Raw genomic sequence first — 19,832 nt, 5'->3', positions numbered from 1 at the left:
CCCAGGGACTTCAGTGGGATGCCCAGCCCAGAACAATGGCAGGATACACGACCCTAAACATTTCTGCAGTGCTTTGAAAGATGAAAAGCAGTGACTTTTCTACCTATGTCAGTGGAGGGGCAGGGAAATGCTTCATGATGTTTATAGCAGACATCACGGACATTACACATGGAAACATGGGAAATGGGGCACTTTTCTTGCAGGGAGATAATCTTTAATAGATGGCAACTAGGAAATAAAAGCATTTGGTACACAACAGCCTGCCCCTGACTGCAGGGTGTTTGCCCGAGGAACTTGGCCACAGCCACAGATGTTTCCTCCAGAGCCAGAAGTGCTGCAAGGGGCTGTTCCTCCTGAGGAACCGGAATGAGAGAAATCCCTGCACATGCTTTTCCTCCCTCTCCTTGCCCCTGTGGAGAAAAACACAGCCCCAGTGCTAGATTTTTCAATGGAGACATTCCCCTAAAAACCATTTGCTTCTCCCTTTGGAGCAGTAGAAGATGATGAAATAAAAAAACACATTAAAAAGAGGCATGACTTGAAGACAGTGTTTAACCATCCCTTTTCTGACATATTTTAATGGTGTCCTCAGATAATGGGATAAAGCCTCTGTCCTTACAGCCCTGGAAGGGATCAGGGACTAATGCGGAGGTGCTGGAGGGGCTGATGGGGACCTGGATGTGACTCAGGAAAGGCTCTATTCCCTTCCCACCCTGATGGTGAAATTATTTTTCCCTGTTGTCCTCCATGGACACAAACAGTCTCTGACTCTTGTCACTCAGAGAAGACTACACAGCAACAGAGCTTGTTTACTCGCTGTTGTCTTCGTGGATTGAAGCTGTGTGGCCTTGTCCCTCTTCCAGGAAATGCATGGACAGAGCTGTGTGAAGGAAAACCCTCCTGCCTGTACAGTTTGCAGTGCTGAGTGGCAACGAGCCACCTCGCTTTTATTGTTAGCAGATCACAATGTTGCCTCACTGCTCTGTGCCACACACCACGCTGTGACTAACATCATCCAACAAAAGAAAATCCCCTCCAAAGTGACCATGTCCTCCAGCCTGGTGGAGCTGGTAGAGGCTCTATTCATCCCATACTGTTTTACTTCCTCATCCTCTCCGAGAAGAAGGGCAGAATAGCCCTGGGAAGGTCACGTCTGTGATGTGACACCTCGGGTGGTCGCTGCTCCAGGAGAGCCAAGCTGAGCTCACTCACACCAGGACCAGCCCCTGGAACTGCTCAGCATCTTCCCCCACTGAACCCTCCAAACGAGGAGCTGCAGCAGCAGCAACATCCCAACTTGTTTGTGCCATGAAAGGAGCTGAAAAGAATGTGCTGAACCACATGACAGGCGAGGACATCAGAGAATAGAGAGAGCTCGTTTTTAATTGCTTCTGAACAAAGTTGGCTCAGGAAAGTATTTCCCATTGTACTGCTGAACTTTTCTTCTCATCACACAGCAGTGAGACGCAGGCTGTGCTGCTGCTGAACCAAGGCTGTGTTAGGGATCACTTCACTCCCTATTAGAAGCAGACTAGACATCTATCACCAGCATTTCAGGCTTTTCTGCAGCATCCAGGCATTTTTTTGCCACTGTTGATGTTTTTATCACGAGTCTTAAGCGGTAAAACTGGGCCAGTACCCACCTGAATGACGCACATTTTATGTCTATGTAGGCACAGCCAAGGTCAGCCTACAGCAGGGTCACAGCTACAGCAGGCACAGAATGAAGAATTAGGACTTAATATTCTCATCTTTAAAGCCTGTTAATTCAGACAGTCAATTCCTCAGGGCACGGACTTTATGGTTTGATTGTTGGTATCTTGCACAGTCTTGGCCCAGGCCAAAGTAAAACATAAGCAGGCTTCAGTTCCTCGAGTTTTATTATGAGATCAGAGTCCAAGGATTCAATAAATTCTATTGCATTTCAGAGTTTTGTGGACTTAAACATGAGTCCCTTCTGACTTTTCCCTAACTGATGCCTTCGTGAGCATGCAGAGAGCCTGGAACAATAGATCTAAGAGATGCAGAGTGCCCCATTCACTTTTTCTACAGGATCTGCTGTTTCCTCAAGGAGGAACTTGGGTCAGCCCACAAGAAGAAATCCACAACACACAGCTGAAGACACCAGAAGGCTGTGTAGGCCTGTGCCTTGGGCATTCTTGTGTTATTTAATTAAATAGCAATTTGGTGTCCTGCACTGAAATGTCTTTTAGCTGAGGATGAGCAACTGCCCAAACAGCAGGAAGAGCCCCATCCTTGCCCCTGCTTCCCTGGCTCTCCCAGGCAGAAACTGCACTGACTTCAGAGTGGGACTTGATGACTTTAGGATGGCAAAGCCTGAAAGATCTTGACATTTACTAATAACCTGAATTAAAAGTAAAAGGATCAAAGAATCATTATTCCACTCCATTCAAAATGCTAATGATGGAGTGTGAGCTTAACCTTATAGTAATTATTTTTCCTCTCTGAGCCTAAAGAGAGTTCATAGAATCATAAAGGTTGGAAAAGCCCTCCCAGCCCCTTGAGTCCAACCTGTGCCCGATCCCCACCTTGTCACCCAGCCCAGAGCACTGAGTGCCACGTCCAGTTGTTCCCTGGACATCTCCAGGAATGAGGACTCCACCCTGCCCCAGGCAGCCACTTCCAATGCCTGACCACCCTTTCCATGAAGAAATTCTTCCTGATGTCCAACCTGTTGCATACCTGTCTAGTTAATATCTCCTCCATAGTGTGGTTTGGGGTTCAACTGCCAACTGGTAAAGTAACAGGGTATTATGTAAGTCCTGTGAGATGTGACCTCAAAATATACAGACAGAAAAAAGTGACAGGTTGGAAAAGAACCAGATCTGTTCCTCTGGATACAGACCCAGCACTGATCACCTGTGGGGCTCACCCAGAACCACAACTGCAAACACAAAAACATCCAGACATGTTTGTCCAAAACTTGTCCCTGACTGCACCCAATGCTGACAAGGAAAGCAAGCAAACCTAACACATTTACAAAGCACATAAACATATTTGCTCTGAACGTACAGATGTTAAGAAGAGAAATAAGGGAGAGGATGTAATTCCCACAAATTTGACCAGAACAGGCTGGTTCCATCTGTAACACAACAGGGGAAGTTTGAGATGCTGGAAGTTTTCATTGGCAGAGTAACTGGCTTTTAACTGCTAAGGTCACCTGGACATCTTCACCAAAGCAAGAAGCCTCACAGAGTGAAAAGGCACATCCAATGATCACATTACTTAATTTGCCATCATTTGGAAGGGGCAGGTAGTGATTAGTTTTTTTGCTTTTCCTTCCTCTGTTTTCGAAGCTCATGATGTGGTGGGTGTGTTTTAGCAGTAACACAACCCCTGACTCTCTCCCTTGACGTGCACAGGCACTGAAATGAGACACAGAGGGCTCTGCAGTGCTGATGTTTCAATTCAGACTAAGTGATACTGGAAATCATTTTGAGCTGAAGAAAGAGTATTTCAGAGCACTGAACGATTTATTTTTTTCCGGAAACCTTTCTTTTGTTGCCCTTAAAAGAAGCTCACAGAATGGTTTGGGTTGGAAGGGACCTTAAAGATCATTCACTTCCAACCCCCTGCCATGGGCAGAGACACCTCCCACTAGACCAGGTTGCTCAGAGCTCCATTCAACCTGGCCTTGGACACTTCCAGGGATGGGGCAGCCACAGCTTCTCTGGACAACCCGTGCCAGGGCCTCACCACCCTCACAGGGAAGAATTTCTCCCTAATATCTAATCTGAACCTCCTCTCTGCTAGTTTGAAGCCATTCCCCCTTGTCCTGTCACTCTAGGCCCTTGTAAATAATCCCCGTCCCTCTGGAGCAGGAGTTATCTTCCATTTGGAAGGCCATAATCAGGTCACCCTGAAGCTTCTCTTTTCCAGGTTGAACTATCCCAATTCTCTCAGCCTTTCCTCACAGCAGAGATGCTCCATCTCTCTGATCATCTTGGTGCCTCCTCTGGACTTGCTCCAACAGCTCCATGTCCTTACTGTGCTGGAAACCCAGATCTGGAGGCAGTACTGCAGCTCCAATGCTTTCCTTGAGCCCCTCCCTATAGAGGCACATGATAACGATGAGAACTTTTTATTTGATTCTGTATGAAATGTCTGACCCTTGAGGCATAATAATGTGCTTAAAATACACTTAACAGTGCTCTCTGGCTAAAAAAAAAAAATGTTTCCAACTCATACTTTAAAAAAAATATCCATTTGGATGCTTACTTTGACTATGTGCCCAGCATCACTGGCAAAAGTGCTTCTGTTTAGAGAGGATGGTTCGGCCAAAATTCAACTTGTTTTTCAGGAATAGGAAACCAAAGGAAAAAAAATCGTAATAAAAACCACACCAAATAAATCATTTTCTCGTACACTGGAAGGCAATGTCCATGTGTTTGCAAATTTTACTGTCCAGGATTGTACCTGGGAGCACTTGGACCAGGAGGAGTTGCCAGTAACCCTTGTCACTGATGTTGTGGGGGCAGGAAGACCACGTTGGTGGTGACCAAGGCACAGAGGAACAGGCTTTGCTTTATCTCCAGCAATTTTCCAAACAATTCCACACCAGACTAGGCACCAACAACTTTTGACCATGATCTGTCTGCTTTTCATTCTCACTACAGTAATTACTATTAATGTAATTTCACAGAGGCAAGGGAATCACATCACATTATAAGAGAGAGAATCAGGAAAAGCAGCTTTTTTTATAATTATCTGATCCATCAAAAAGAGTTTTGAGGAAAAGCAGAGAAAACTGGTCTTTGCTTTGCTCTGTCACACTGAAATAAGAAATAGAAGGTTTACCAAGGGTTGAGTTAACAAAAAGCTGAGGAAAGAGCTACAACCTCTCCTACCTGATGTTCAACAGCTCTTACCAGAACTCCATGGTTGAGCCAGTGTTTCCACAGCCATTCTTCAAAAGCATAAAAAGGACAATCTCTCTCCCCCTGGCAATTTTTATAAAAAATAAACTTAAAACTCCCACAAGGCAAACCCCATGTTTTAATAAATAGAATTGTAACCCTCAGGACAGATTTCCTGCTGCTGGCTTTTAAAGTATAAATTTCCAGGTCCAACCTTTAGATGACTGTAGATGAATGTAACCACCTTGCTGCATGTGGCTTTGTACAGAGCTACCACAGGGCAGGTTTGTCATCCAGGCCTAACAAATGCACACACCAAAGAGCAAATGAGCCCATGAAAAATAAAGACATAGAAAATGTGGATACTTTGTGAGGAGCCATTTGGAGAAGTGGCTCCTGTGTCACCTGTCTGGACAAAACCCCTTTGCATGTACAAATGCAGGAGTGAGGCCTCATTTGTTCACAAAGCTGGCTTTGCACTGTGTTGTCTGGCCTGCAGAGGCCAGAGGACAACCTTGAAGACTTAGGTTGGCTTCTCACAAAACAATGAAAGCATGCCTTTTTTTAACCCCCTCCTCTATTAATTCTCATTTCTGACTATTGATTTCTCCTTGTCCTTTGTTCCTCTGACTCTTGGCCAGCTCCACTCGCAGAGTGTTCCCCCCGAGGCTCAGGCCTTTCAAGGAGGTTACAGCTCTCTCTGCAGTTACTTGATCCTTGTAATCAAGAAAAGCCCTGTGCTGTGCTCCCTGCCAATTCAATCTGAAAGGAGTCACATGGAATTCCCTCAGAGCACCCTTCAGCTCGCTCACTCTCAGGCTGGGAGGTATGTTCCCCACATACACAGTAGTAATGGTGCCAGATCCCTCTAATCTGGGACTTAAAGGATCACTTTCAACATGGTGTTGTTCCATTTGAGCTGAGCCTGTAGCAGCCTGTGGTTGTGTATTTTCAGCCATCTCCTTGTTCAGTGCTGCTGCTCTGGTGGTGCTTGCCAAGTGTGGATGTTCATCTCGGAGAGTAACATCCTTGCCCATCTGCTTCTCCCTGGATCGAAGAGTCTTTAGGATGGGGATTTTTCCCAGCATCTCATAGCTGACCTAAAAAGGAGGAAGACACATAATTATAGGATTTCTCGCCTTCCAGAAAAAGATGATGACCATCAGGACCCATCTGTGCCATAAAAAGAGAGGAACCTTATTATACAGCTACCATGCAGAGTGCCAGAGCATTCCAAATGCTCCTAATTGCTGGCCTGATTGTGGAGTTGCTCCTAAATGCACACTGCAGGACAAAAATAAACATTAGTTTCTCTTTAAGTAAGCAGCACAATGTACATCCAGCAGGCAAATCAAACCCAAACTGAGAACTATTCCAATTTGACATTTATTTATCAGAGCTTTCAGATTTGCATTCTCCTTGTTATCCCTCTGTATTTGCTTTGACTGAGGGCCTGTGCTCCTGCTCTGGCAGGATCCTCCAGGCTCACAGTCCATCAGACACTTCCATTCCACAGACCTCCTTGTGCTCTTTCCCCCCAAACAGGATATCCCGTGGGCTGGGTCACACAATGGTGGAAGCCTGCAGCGGGAGCGTGCCTTGGAGAGGGGCTCCCATGGATGTGGGCCCAGCTGGAGGCACGTTCTTTGGATGTGGCAAATCCCCACAGCCTCCCCCTTGTCATCTGACCCCACACACCCCCTGCAGCTCCTCAGCAGATCCCACATCACCCCGCTGGGCTGGAGCATGGAACGGAAGCGCCTGGACACTGCACTTCCAACTGTGAACCCTCCAGCCCCTCCAGCCAGCCAGCCCCAGCTCACAGGCAGCTTTTCTGGAAGGGCTCTTCCCCTCAACAGCTGAACCCCATCCATCTGAGGCATGAGATGCCCCAGGCTGTTCTCAGAGACTGGCAGGAAATGCAGTGGTTCCCCAGCTAATGTGGTCGAGCTCTTGGCTTGCAGAGTGCAGTTGGAAGGAGGAATAATTCCTACTTGGCAGCTGGACAAGTAGAACATCCATCAACACAAGATCCAATTCTAAAATTCAGGGAGCAAAACAGAGCCTGGGGAGGTGATGCCTGAGCTAGCAAAGACCCAAGCTAGTAGCCTGCAATGTGTGAGCAAGCAGGATACTGCACTCAAGCTGATGAGCCACCTCTCAGCAGGCTGGACTGGACCAGCACCAGCATATCCTGGCTAGTGCAGATCTCCCAGCTCAGATCACACTCATCCCAGAGCCCCTGAATTCCTGGTTCTACAGTTACAGTCACAGTAAGTTTGGATCTGCACAACATCAAGTCTAAAATGCACAGCTCTCTGGGGAGAGCAGCCCAGTCCTGAAGTGACTCGAGGAAAACCCAAGACAGGGTGGGGGCAACATCAGGATTAGGTAACAGGAAACTCAGTCAACAGAAGTATCCTTAATGTTCCCAGAGCTCCTCTTCTGAGGAGCAAACAAGCAGGTTTCATTTCAGGCTGAAACTAAATAAAAGTATAACTTACAAAAAGGCTGTCCTAGTTCTGTTGATATAATATCAAACAGCAGATTAGGACTAACCAGTGTGGGCAGAGCCACCTCCCTTCTGTCACACTGCAGACCTGGGGTCAAGGTGTTTGGGATCAAGCAAGTTTTGTGACTGAAACAACAAATCTGGCCTGACCTGGCAAGCAGTGGAGGCAAGGGCTTCCTCTGGGGCTCGGGGAGCCTCCACACTCTGAAAGGTACCTGCCTTTCTCAGAGTTTGCAGAATTATTGCTCTGTGGATTCTTGGACTGACATGTTTTTCTCTGACTTCTGTGTTTGAAAGCAAACTCCCCTTCCCGGGTGACACAACATCAAACCAAGGGCTGAAGCCATCTTACTTTGCTTTTACTGGCCACCAATTAGGAACACTTGTTGTCCTCTGTCAAATCTCTATGTGAAATGTAAGCTCTATGCTAATTAAACCAAACAGGAAAAACATTTTTCTATTCTCATGCAACTCCTGGGCCCAAAGTACGACCTCTCACAGAGTGTACTGAGTTCCTTTCATCCTGAAATTAAACTCAGTTGCCAAGGCAGGGAATGAGTGTTTGGTTAGAAAGGTCAATGGGCAAACCCTCAGCACTTTGTAGATTAAGGCAATCAGAGGTGGGCACTGAGGGGATGATCTCTGGAATTCCCAGTCTTTCAAGGAGTGGATTTAGATAATCCAGGGGCCAGCACACTCTCTAAGAGACTTCAACGTGGCATCTCCTCTCACTAAAGGGACAAGAAGTTTTTGGTATCAGACTGGAGCTCTTGGAGCTACTGTTCAGGCTCCTGGTAAACTCAGGAAGATGCAGTTACAACAGCAGAAATGTTTTAGGAGGAATTTCTTCACAAAAAGGGTGATTAGACACTGGAAGGGGCTGCCCAGGGAGGTGGTATAGCCTCCATCCCTAGAGGTGTCCAAGGAATGACTGGATGTGGCACTCAGTGCTCTGGGCTGGGTGACAAGGTGGGGATCAGGCACAGGTTGGACTCAGTGATCTCAGAGGTCTTTTCCAGCCTCAGTGATTCTGTGATTTTTGTAAGGGCTGTGAACTGTTCCCTTTAAAAGCTGAAGTTCTGATCAAACACCACCATGAAGTGATTTCTTTCATTCCCTTCAATTCAGCCCTGTGCAAACATAACACTAAGTAGCCTTTACAGTGCCAAAGCAACAAAGGCACTTGATTTGGCACTTGGATTTTTTTGTATTAGGAAACATTCAGTAAAAAAAACTACATTAGACAAGTTTTGATATTGTCAATTGACATCTTCCTGCCACAAGAGACACAGAGGATTTACCTTAAGGGCTGTTGTCCCTGGGGTCTAGGAGAATATTTCAGCTGGGTCAAACCTTCTAAATCCTTCCCTATTTTCCCCTACTCTTATGCCAGTTTGGGAATTCAGTTTCAATTCAGCGAAGAAATTCACTGCTTTTTTTGGGGTGAGGGGGTGAGAACCAAAAGGGCAAAGGGGGCAGTGGGTGGCAGAGGAGAGGAAAAAGCTTGCTCTGCTCTGTTGCAAAAGAGCAAACAAAAGAACTCTGTGGTAGTACAATGTGTTGCTAATTATGATCATGCAAAAAGTTCCTTTTGTCCTGTGAGCTGTGGAGGATTGCAATGATTTATTTCCATGTGGAGAAAGGCCAAAGATATTCCTCCTCTCTTTCAAACAAGCTGCACGTTTCTTGGTCCTGTGCCTGCTGGTCAGTCCTCCCTATCCTTGTCTATCCCTATCCTTGCTTACTGCTTTAGGCTAAGCCAGGATGGAAGGGATAAGGGTTCCACCTCAAGTCTGGCTGATCCAGCTATATGGACCTGGGCAATTCCTGCAGTTAAAACTTCTTCCCTTGCTCCTCCCATCCCTATAAAGTCAAGGCCAAACCATTTATTGATGTTTGTAAACTTTGTATTGAGTGTTGGGATTTAGCTCAATGATTGGCTTTGGCAGCAAAACCAGCTGAAGAAGTTTCCTATTATCCCTTGACCACCAATTCCCAGGCCAGTTCCGCACTTCAGCCCTCTGGGGTTGGCCAACAGAAGTGCCTGTGGGCTGTAAACTCACTAACTGAAGTAATTCAGGTTAAAAATAACTCCACCAAAGGCAATTAATCATTTAACACCACTGCCTATTCCCTGCCATAGCTGGGAGAGCCTCGGGGAAAGAGGACAGCAGGGTGGATGAATTCTTCTGGCACACGATTACTGGGCTATGGGAAAGGAGCTGAGGAGGAAAATGTGGCCCCTTTGTGACAGAATCCTGAGGAAAAGAGTCTTGGATGCTGAGTGCCAACACAAATCTCCCAGCACTTAACCCAGAGCCTCCACTCTTATGACACCTGGTCTGATCCCAAAACAACAGAGTGGCAGCTGAACTGCTGCAACATCCCTCCTGGAGCATCAGGGTTCCCTTCACCCTCTGCTCTCCCAGAACAGTGAATGGAGCCACTTTCAATATTTTGCTGGGGAAAATGAAGGATGTGTTTGTCCTCTGTCAGAGTGAGTAATGCTGACCCCTGATACAGCACAGGCCAAGCCAAACACCACTTTAATTTCCCTGGCAGGAGCAGAGGTGCAGTCCTGGTGCACTGCAGATGAGAGAAGGACAGCTCTGGACCGGAGACTGTGCTGGTATTTAATTCTGCTCCCCACAGCTCCCCACGTGCACATACCACTGATACAGGAACATGTGGCTCTCTTGAGACCCACCCTGGAATCCTGTGCACAGTTCTGGGGTCCCCAACATAAGAAGGACATAGAACTGTTGGAGCAAGTCCAGAGGAGGCCACAAAGTTGACAAGGGGACTGCAGTGCCTCTTGCATGAACACAGGCTGAGAAAGTTGGGGCTGTTCAGCCTGGAGAAGAGAAGGTTGTGTGGAGACCTCATAGTCCTCTCCAGTATCTGAAGGGGCTACAGGGAAGCTGGAGAGGGACTCTTCATCAGGAACTGTGGTGACAGGACAAGGAGCTTCACACTGAAAGAAGGGAAATTTAGTTTAGATATACTAAAGAAATTACTCCTCATGGGGGTGGTGAGGCCCTGGCACAGGTTGCCCAGAAAAGCTGTGGCTGCCCCATCCCTGGAAGCGTCCAAGGCCAGGTTGGACAGGGCTTGGAGCAACCTGGGCTAGTGGAAGGTGTCCCTGCACATGGCAGGGGGTGGGAATGAGATGAGCTTGAAGGTCCCTTCCAACCCAAACCATTCCATTATTCCAAGATGGAGACTGATGCTGCTGCCCTGGAAGGCTGTGAACAAGACTAAAAAATCTCTACAGCAGATCCACCTGCCCTTCCAGGCTGGTAGGCAGAAGGTGTTTGAAAGATTAATTTTTGCCCACCCTCAGGGGTCTCTGACCCAAGAATGTTCATAAAGACCTCAAGAACAGACCCCACTTCTCACGCTGTGTCCTTAACCAGCTGCTTGTTTCAAGGAGCACTGAGCTCACAGGGATTTAAAGCACAGACAATGCCAGGACAGCCAGGACAGGCCAGCACAGTTGAACATTTTATCATTCATTTGCACGAAATGTCCAAATATGTGCACACAATCCCAGGGCATATTTCTGGGAGCTGGCAGCCCATGAAGTCTGCTAATGTCCCTCAGGAGAGACTTATGCAACCCACATTTGGAATCCATCAGAGAAAGCTGGATTCCGTGGACTCAGCAGCAAGGGTCAGATCTGCAAAGGTGTTGAGATGTTTAACCACGTGTGGAAGTGTGCCCTGCTCACACTATCCCTCCAAAACACACAGCAAAACAAAACCCTGGCTAAACTAACAGCAATTTTCCTCTGATGGCAACACTATGTCCCTGCTAAAGGTTTGCCAGCTTGGATGTGTGAACTTTTTGAGCGTTACTTTCCAAATGTTCTATCACAGACCCAACTCAGAAGCTGTTTGTTGTCAGATAGTTTCCATCTCTGCCACAGCACTGGACCCAGGGATTCCCCCCAGTTCATTTCACTTCAGGAAAAAATCTTTTCTACTACTATAAAATTCTCAGCAAAAGAATGATTTAAAAACCAGAAGGAAATGTTTGCTAGAATATAGTGATTTTTCCACCAACTACTCTCATTTCCCTCTTCACGACCCCAAATATTTTAATTGGTCTGTATATTTGCAATTTAAAATAAGCACAGCACAAATAACTTGGTAATTGTGACAAAATAAAATACACAGTGTCCCAGATAAAGATCACAGCTACCCATAGAAAATATTAAATGAGAAAGTAAGTCATTTCATGAATTTAGAGTTCCCAGAAACAATGGGTTAGATTTTCAAGACAGATGAAGCCAAATAATTCTCCACTGGATCCAAATAAAGTTTTCCAGAGTGCTCAGCTCTCAGCAGCTCTTGCTGCCCTCCAATAACTCATACTGATTTCTCAAAACTCAGAGGCAGAAAACTTACCCATAGAAACCTCCCAGTACTTGGATTTACAAGTGTTTCCAGAGTGTTTAGCACTGATATTGATAATGATTACTTGCTATTAATGATATTGTGGGTCTTACACTTTATAGGAAGTCTTTAAATAGAACATAAAAAACGTGAACACTCCAGCACTTCCTTAAGCACAGAAATCCAGCCTGGAGACATGGCTTTGTTTGCTGGGTAGGCACCTCCTCACCCCTCTGGAGCTGAAAACACAGTGTATGTGTTCCTGGCTGTTTATCCTGCTGGCTTCAGGGCAGCACATCCTTCACAACAACACTTAGCTCTAATCCCATGTTTGCAAACACCTGTAATTTAATCTCTTAATCATTGTCTTGGCCTGATCCAGCCATGTTCCCCAAGGATAAACCTTTTTACAGTGTATTTTACACATCACACATCTCAACAATAAAGTTAAGCTACTTTCTGTTGACAAAGCACCCTATTTAGAAGTGGGTTCTTTATTTACTCACTACCTCTTGGTTCATTTAGTTTTGCTCTGAGGAACAGGAATGCACCAGCAAAGCTGGGATTTGAAGGAGAAAAGGATGGGGAGAAAAGGATGTAGAAGTAGCCAGGACAAGCCAAAGGACAAACATTTAAATAACCCATATCAAATCCTGCCTTTTTAACACCCTGCTGATTAACCAGACCTCCCACCTCCATAACACTCCCTGCAAGAGCTGAACACAGAGTTACCACCACAAGCACAAACAAAATAAATGTCATTTATCTCCCTGTGAAAGAATAATGGCCATTTCTTTCATCTTCATATAGACACTACACCTTTTTCTTCTCCCAAAACTGTCTGGTATTCTCCAATATTCCTATCTAAGCAACACAACACTCCAAAGAACAGCCAAAACCAGCTTTAGGTGTTAAATCAACATTCAAGTATTCACATAAAGCATCAATAGTGCTCCATTCTCAGTGAACCTGGAGAAAATTCAGTTGCAGCTAAGGGGAATCAGACAGAAAAAAAAAAGGAAAAAGTGTCAGCAAGGCCACTTACTGAGAAGTCTGACACTAAGACAGACAAACTGTGATCAGAAGTATGTTGGCAAGATGGATGGAGCACAAGGGGTAGGCCTTCAACACAATTACATTCAATAATATCCTAAAAAAAATTACAATTCAAAAATAATTCAATGGAAAAAATGCACTAGTACAGACAGAGCTGTTATTTATTTATTTATAACCTCAAATCCGTAACCACAGGCAGGGTAAAATGCTCTCCCACCATGGGAATAAAAATAGTGCTGGCTAGAATTGTTTGTTGTAGATACATTACCTAAAGAAATTTAACTCTTTTTGCTGGTTGGCAACTGTTTAACAAACAACTCTTGATTTCCCTACAAGTATTCCCTTAGTAATTCCTCGGCAGTTTCTGCAAGACACAGGCACAGTATTTCTCATTTCAGTATTCCTACTGTTACTCAATCATGCAGGATTGTGTCTGCTCCCTAACTGGATGTTTTCAGAAATGAAAATCCAATAACAAAGGAAAAGTTTTCCCAGCATGAACTTCCAGTAAAACAATTCACTAAATGCTTTTCTGAAACTATTTGTGAAGCTGAGGAAGTTTCTGACAATCTGGGCGGGACGGAGAAAGGGCAAACCCATAATACAATTAATGATCAATAAAAAAAGATTCCTGGTTTAAAACAGTATAAAGTCACTGTTCCTCTACCTGAAAATGAGCTCCAGAAACAAATTTATCCTTGGAAAGTTAATCCACTACATAAACAGGAATGTACCACCACCAGGTCATGTTTTGCTTTCATAACCAGAGCAGCACATACTCTACCCACTAGTTCCAACCCCCCTGCCACGGGCAGGGACACTTTCCACTAGACCAGGTGGCTCAGAGTGCCATCCAAACTGGCCTTGAACACTTCCAGGGATGGGGCATCCAATACTTTTTTGGGGAATCCATGTGGTACAGCAACCTCAGCTGCAGTGATACATTCTCCTCCTCACCATTCCCACTTAAAACCCACTGAAAATGGATGCTGCTGTTTTGTTTCACCTGAAAAACAGATCTGTTCCTTTTCCAAGTATTTCTAACACAACAAATGTGTTTATATTCAAAAATGTGGGGTTTACCACCAGGATGTTGGTACCAGTTAGCAGAGGGAACTTGCCTTATGCCATAATATTCCTTGAGGTTTGGGTCTCTTGCAATTAGTCTTGATAATTCTTGTTGGGGTGAGGATATAATCCACAGTTAAATCATGATCATCAAGAAGCTCTTCTTCTATGTCAACCACCTACAAGGAACAAGAGATTTGCTAAGTGGTTAAAAACAAATTCACTAAAATTGTGCACCATTCCTGATGTCTTGCAACATATGAAAATACATCAGACAGTGGAAATAAAGATGCCAAACCAACCAACACTATTCCACGTCTCTTCTTCAGCCATACCAGTCATTATTACACAATTCTGATTCATTATTTGAGAGGGGATATTTTAACTTACCTGACAATCATGCACAATGGTTACTACAGGTGTATCCTCCTGCACTGCACCCATTGACACCATCATTGCATATTCCATGTCTGCATAACCTTCCCCTTTTCCAATTCTCCAGCCTAAAATACATAGAACTAAACAGTGAAAAAAAACACCCAAAACCAGCAGAATGGAAAGTTGGTTAACTGTTAAAATCATGTAATTAAATTAAGCAGTCTGCAACAGATAAACCAAGTACAGAGTTGTAACTCAGGAAAAGTTCAGGTCAGCATCTCTCACAGAATGCAACTTTCCTTGAAATCAGCACTGAAATGAAATAAAACAGCAGTTTCAATGAACCCCTAAAGGATTCCAGGAGCCCCCCATTCAGAATAAATCAAACCTAGTCCACTTAACACAGAAGGTTATTTACCCATTGTACTCAGAACCTTCTATTCATGTCCAACATAGGTTAAGGTGGGTAAAGAGGAGTCTGGGTCACACACAAAAACCCATGTTGTTTTAGGCAATGGATAAAGTCAGTGGAAAAATTTTCACCAGCAGCAGGTCTTCAAAACAGTAGAAAATGCAAAATCTGATCCCCAAAGAAGTACTGACTCAGCAGGTCTAATGTGTGTGCTGTCACACACCCTGTGTGAGTGAAGCAGATCCTCTGAACAGGGAGCCTGCTTTGATTCGTTCAAAACAAAAATAATTGCTTGCCTTAATAGTTCTCTTGAAAGCCAAAGCACAGGCCCACATGCCCTAAACCACACTGCTGCCTGCCCACTAAGTGCTGGAGGCACTGCTCCTTCCTGGTTGGATTGGGATCAGGGATTTGTCACACAGAACAGACAGAACTCAAGACCACAACTCAGTTCCAGGGATATGTTCATCTCTGCCAAAAGGAACACGTGGTGTATCCTACTGACACTGGGAATTGTGACTCAGGACCCTCCTCCTGAAAAGCTGACAAGGCTTTTCCTTACCTTTTTCGGAGACAGCCACTGATCCCACAACAACCAAGTCCACTCGTGCTCTCCCATCCAGCCCCACGGGCACACTGTAATCTTTTACACCCTGCAAGGAAAACATTTTAGGTTCACTCAGTGCAGAGTCTTCCAGCCACTGAGGCAGAAATCCAGGATATTTTGATAAATCCAACTAACTCCCTCTTTCAAAGTGTCTCTTCCATGTATAGCCAAGCTGTACATGTCTGGAATGTTATCCTCTAGGGAATCCTAGAATAGATTCCCTACTACAGTAACAAGAATTTTGGCACACTACAAGGAGAGCTGAGGGAGGTGGGCACTTTTTTTAAGCAAGGTTACTTATTTCGGATCAAAACCTCATATTTTGAAACCCTTTATTGGAAATCTATTCCTAAAAATGAGGGCAACAGACACTTCCTACCTTAGCATTACTAACTTAGAATCATAATTATGTAAACTCATACCAGAGTACTACAAATTCCTGAATTAAGTCTCACATACAAATCACAAAGTTAATTTAGACACAGGCAGCTACAGCATAAAGAAATCTTAAGTCACACAAACTGATACAATGATTTTTTTTTCTTTCCCTCTCTCCCCAGTCATCTCAACCCACCTCTCTTCAATCTCCTCTCTAAAGAACACATCCTAACAAAATTGGGTCCAGAGCTGCAGAAATTAAGAATTATCTTTACTTGGGCTTTCAAATATCACAGGTTTAGAACTTTTAAAGTGATTCATTCACTCAGTATACGTGTACAGCTTAAATCCTCCTCACATCAATGTAAGTTCGTGCTAAGTCAATCCTCACAGTAAAAAGACAAACATCTTCTGTGCAGAGCACAAAACCAAAAAGTTCAGTAATTTGTGGCTGACCATCAGTATTAATGTTCATTATCCACTTCACAGCAGTGTGGTAAGGACTGTTTGCACAGTGCTTTGTAAATATAAACTGCCAACAGCATTTATTCATTAGTGGGCCTGGGTGGGGGAAAAGCCAGACACATGGTGGTAAGATCACAGATCACAGAAACAGGCAAGAGAAAGGTCTCTTTCAAAAGTGCTCTTCAACCCTGAAAAGCTTAATTAGTTAATGACCTCAATAGAACTTGCAACAAACAAAGTCACTACTAATTACCACCCATTTACAACCTCAGTTGTATACGGGATTACTGTAGAATTTTAGTGCCTTGAGCAGGAGATAAAGGAGGAAATAAATCTATAAACTGGCCTGTTCTTTTTGTACAGGTTAGGTTTTCATAGCAGCTGAAGAGGGATATAAAATAACAGAGGTTTCTCTGCCAAAAGCCTTCAGCTGTACAGTTTGAGATTGTAACACGAGAGGGCAGCAACAGACCACACTGCAGGACCAAAACCTTACCGTGTTTTTGTGCTTCCACTGAGGCAGATGCCAGAATTAATGTCTCTTTAGACCTAGTATTCTGAAAGAACTTATCTTTCCTACTTAGTAACACCTAATATTCTATCAAGATTATGCAAAAACTGTAAACACTAAACAGGTTTCAGTAGCTCAATATTATAGAATGCAGGGGCATGATTTATTAGAAATAAATGATTTCTTAGGAGCATGATTTGTTAGAAAGATCTATCTCAGCTATAAAAGTTGCTCATAATGTTCCAAAAAGTACTGAGAAAATATCAATACCACTCTGCTAACAAAACATAACAAGAAGATTAAATTTCTCCATGATTTAAAAATTATTAATGGCAGTTGTGTACACAGACCCAGAAATAACATCGTGGCAGAATTATATTTGAAGTAGCATCTGTTTTTTCAAATTCCAAGTGGTCTGTCATGACACCACAGTCATTCATGAGTTAATTCAGGCCTCCCTCATCTTTCATTCCTACCTGAGATGTGGCACATATTCTCAGGACTTCCTTAGTTGCACCTGGAGGTGGAACAATCCTATTGAACAGCCCAGTCCTCAGGCGTGGTGTGGGAACCAACAAAGTCTTCCTTGCCTGTGGAACAGAAGAAGTTGCCACATTAAAAGGCTTGTTTTACACTAAAGAAATAATTTTACTGTCACACAGTAAAAATTATGTGGCCAATCATCTAATTTGCTAGAGAGTAATTAGTGTTGTTTATTGTATAGTGCTTGCAGATTCACCCCCTCCATTACAGGAAAATTCCAGACAAGGGTTTATTTAAGAAATAAAAAGTAAGACATACCTTTAACCTTTAAAGATATTTAAGGACACCTCTTTAAAGATATTCCCCCTTTAAAGGTGTATCTTTACATATTTTTTAAGGTGTATCTTATAATGTCTTTATGATGAGGAATGGCTTCCCACTGCCAGAGGGCAGAGTTAGATGGGATACTGGGAACAAATTCTTCCCTGTGAGGGTGGGGAGGCCCTGGCACAGGTTGCCCACAGAAGCTGTGGCTGCCCCATCCCTGGAAGTGTCCAAGGCCAGGTTGGACAGGGCTTGGAGCAACCTGGGATAGTGGAAGGTGTCCCTGCCCATGGCAGAGGGTGGGACTGGATGAGCTTGAAGGTCTCTTTCAACCCAAATCATCCTGTAATTATGTGAATACTTATTGATCCAAAGTGCATGTCCACAAATAAGCGACATAGGTCAGCTCCTAAACATGCACAGGTCTGAGATAAGTTTGTCACACATTCACCTTGTGATAATTTGAGGCAAGGCTTCCTCAAATTGTGTTTTGGGGAGTAAGAACTCAGCGATGGTGAAACAGTTACTGCTCTGCAGAAACACATTAGTTTCCCCAAACCTTACCTGCACCTTGGCCATTTGCCAGGAGGGCAGAGATATTCTTTCTTACATGAACAACCTGCCTGAGAAACAGCAGGCATTGAGGGTAGGATGCTGCCAAGCTCTGCACTCCCCTCCTCAGGGGTGCAGAGGTGCCATTACCTGCAGAGCTGCCAGCCGAACCCCTTCCAAAGGTTTGTCGGGATCCACCTTAACCTCCCGTGCTCTGCTGAACACATCCAGCTCTTGGATAGAGGAGCAGGCCTGGAGAGAGCCCTGGGGCAGGAAAGGAAGGAAGAAGAGAACACCTTCACTTACTTCCAGCGTGAGGAAGCGAGCGTTCCTCTGGGGGGCATCGGGGTTTATCTTTACAGTCCTGGCAGCTCTGAACTCCTGCAAAGCCAGAAGCCTCGTGGCAGCGTGGGAGGCACCCTGTTTGCAGAGGATATCAGTGCATCACCAAGGAGCTCACAGCACAGATGCCAATTTGCAACCTGTCATCCTCTGGAGGGGCTGATTTCCCCAGATTTTAAATATGGGGGACATACTGTTCATTTTGTGATGGTTCTATAGGAAACTCTCATACAAGCTGAGTGCTTGGCTATCTCACAGAAAAAGAGGGGATCCAAGTACAGCCTCTTTGCCTAAATTCCCCCTCATTCACACCTAAAGAAAGACAGACATCAACATCACAATTATTCTTTCATCAAAGAAAGGCAGAGATCAATTTTCCTTTTCAGTGACTGAATATAAACAGATTCCTTTAAACGCAAGCCATAAAAACTTTTTTAAAATGAAGAATTCCTGGACAAGGCTCTCCCTTGACAGTGATTACACTGAAAACTCAGAAGATTCGCTACTTAACTGAGGAGCTCCAGTTTAGCAGAGCACAAGCTCCTCCTGTAATTTAAGCTGATATCCCCTGATCTAGGGCGCGATGAAGCCTCAACCTTCCTCCACCCACTTCAGCACCCATTTTATCTTAAACAGGAAAACCATATCCCGCAAAACCGAGGCAGAACGTATCCCGCAGAACTGAGGCTGCCTCTGTATCCCTGGGAGTGTCCCAGGACGGGCTGGACGGGGCTCGGAGCACCAGGAGAGGAGACGAGGTGGGCGGTACCTTGAAGTTGGGGATGCGGCGGTGGACGGGCCGCGGGAACTCGGCCAGGCCGGTGCTCTCCAGGTGATCCCAAACCTTCTCCCGGATGTCCCACTTGGAGGAGGCACCTGTGGGGGGAGGGAGGCGGAGGTGAAGGGGGGGACTTTCCGTCACCCCTTAGTAGTGACGTCACCCTCACCCCTTAGTAGTGACGTCACCCCCACCCAGCAGTGACATCACCGCCCTCCAGCGGTGACGTCAAGGCCGTTCGGCCCCGCCCACCCCCGCGCGCCCCCGCTCACCCGCGCGCCCCTCCATGGCGGGCGCCGAGAGGGCGGAGTCTCCTCCCTGGCCACGCCCCCTTCCTCCTACAGCGGCTCGGAGGGGCCAAAACGCCTCGGCGGCGAAATAGGGAGGGTTGAGGGTCTCTGAGGGCCCGATTTCTTTCTCGAATTAAGCATTAAAAAGGCTGTGCTGCAGCATTAACGGGCCGCACAACTTATACGAATCCCGCGGGCTTTCCCCACACCATTTTTTGTAAAATACCCCCCCCCAAATTAACTATTTTTCCATTTAAAATCAGCTGCTAGTGGATGAAACGATATCCAGCCCCTACGTGGGTTTCCCAGCCTGCCGGCTTTCAGACAGTGCACTTCTTGTTTGCGTTTAATAGGATAATAAATGATTCGTTTGCACAATTTATTATTTTTAGAATTAGTGTA

The 19,832-nt window shown here is 45.1% G+C and overlaps 1 protein-coding gene across 1 annotated transcript; it reads right to left on the bottom strand.

The window, feature by feature from the left end:
- Positions 1 to 5,448: 5,448 nt before the first annotated feature.
- Positions 5,449 to 19,463, bottom strand: MTHFSD (methenyltetrahydrofolate synthetase domain containing). The gene is made up of 8 exons (XM_064670982.1): positions 19,413 to 19,463; positions 19,132 to 19,238; positions 18,171 to 18,284; positions 17,138 to 17,251; positions 15,263 to 15,353; positions 14,301 to 14,413; positions 13,964 to 14,089; positions 5,449 to 5,977 (listed from the first exon to the last, which is right to left on the bottom strand). Exons 1-8 carry the CDS (start codon positions 19,426 to 19,428, stop codon positions 5,465 to 5,467), a joined length of 1,194 nt encoding a protein of 397 aa, XP_064527052.1. The 5' UTR covers positions 19,429 to 19,463; the 3' UTR covers positions 5,449 to 5,464.
- Between the last annotated feature and the right edge of the window lie 369 nt (positions 19,464 to 19,832).

Source organism: Pseudopipra pipra, chromosome 14, assembly GCF_036250125.1.
Source record: "Pseudopipra pipra isolate bDixPip1 chromosome 14, bDixPip1.hap1, whole genome shotgun sequence".
Taxonomy (NCBI): Eukaryota; Metazoa; Chordata; class Aves; order Passeriformes; family Pipridae; genus Pseudopipra; species Pseudopipra pipra.
This window is presented reverse-complemented; position numbering and strand designations above follow the sequence as displayed.

Excerpts from the sequence above, each read along its gene's own strand:
- MTHFSD (XM_064670982.1), bottom strand. Across the intron at positions 18,285-19,131 it reads GCCGCATCCCCAACTTCAAG|GGCTCTCTCCAGGCCTGCTC; the intron begins GTACCGCCCACC and ends TTCCTGCCCCAG. Across the intron at positions 15,354-17,137 it reads GAATATGTGCCACATCTCAG|GGTGTAAAAGATTACAGTGT; the intron begins GTAGGAATGAAA and ends TTTTCCTTGCAG.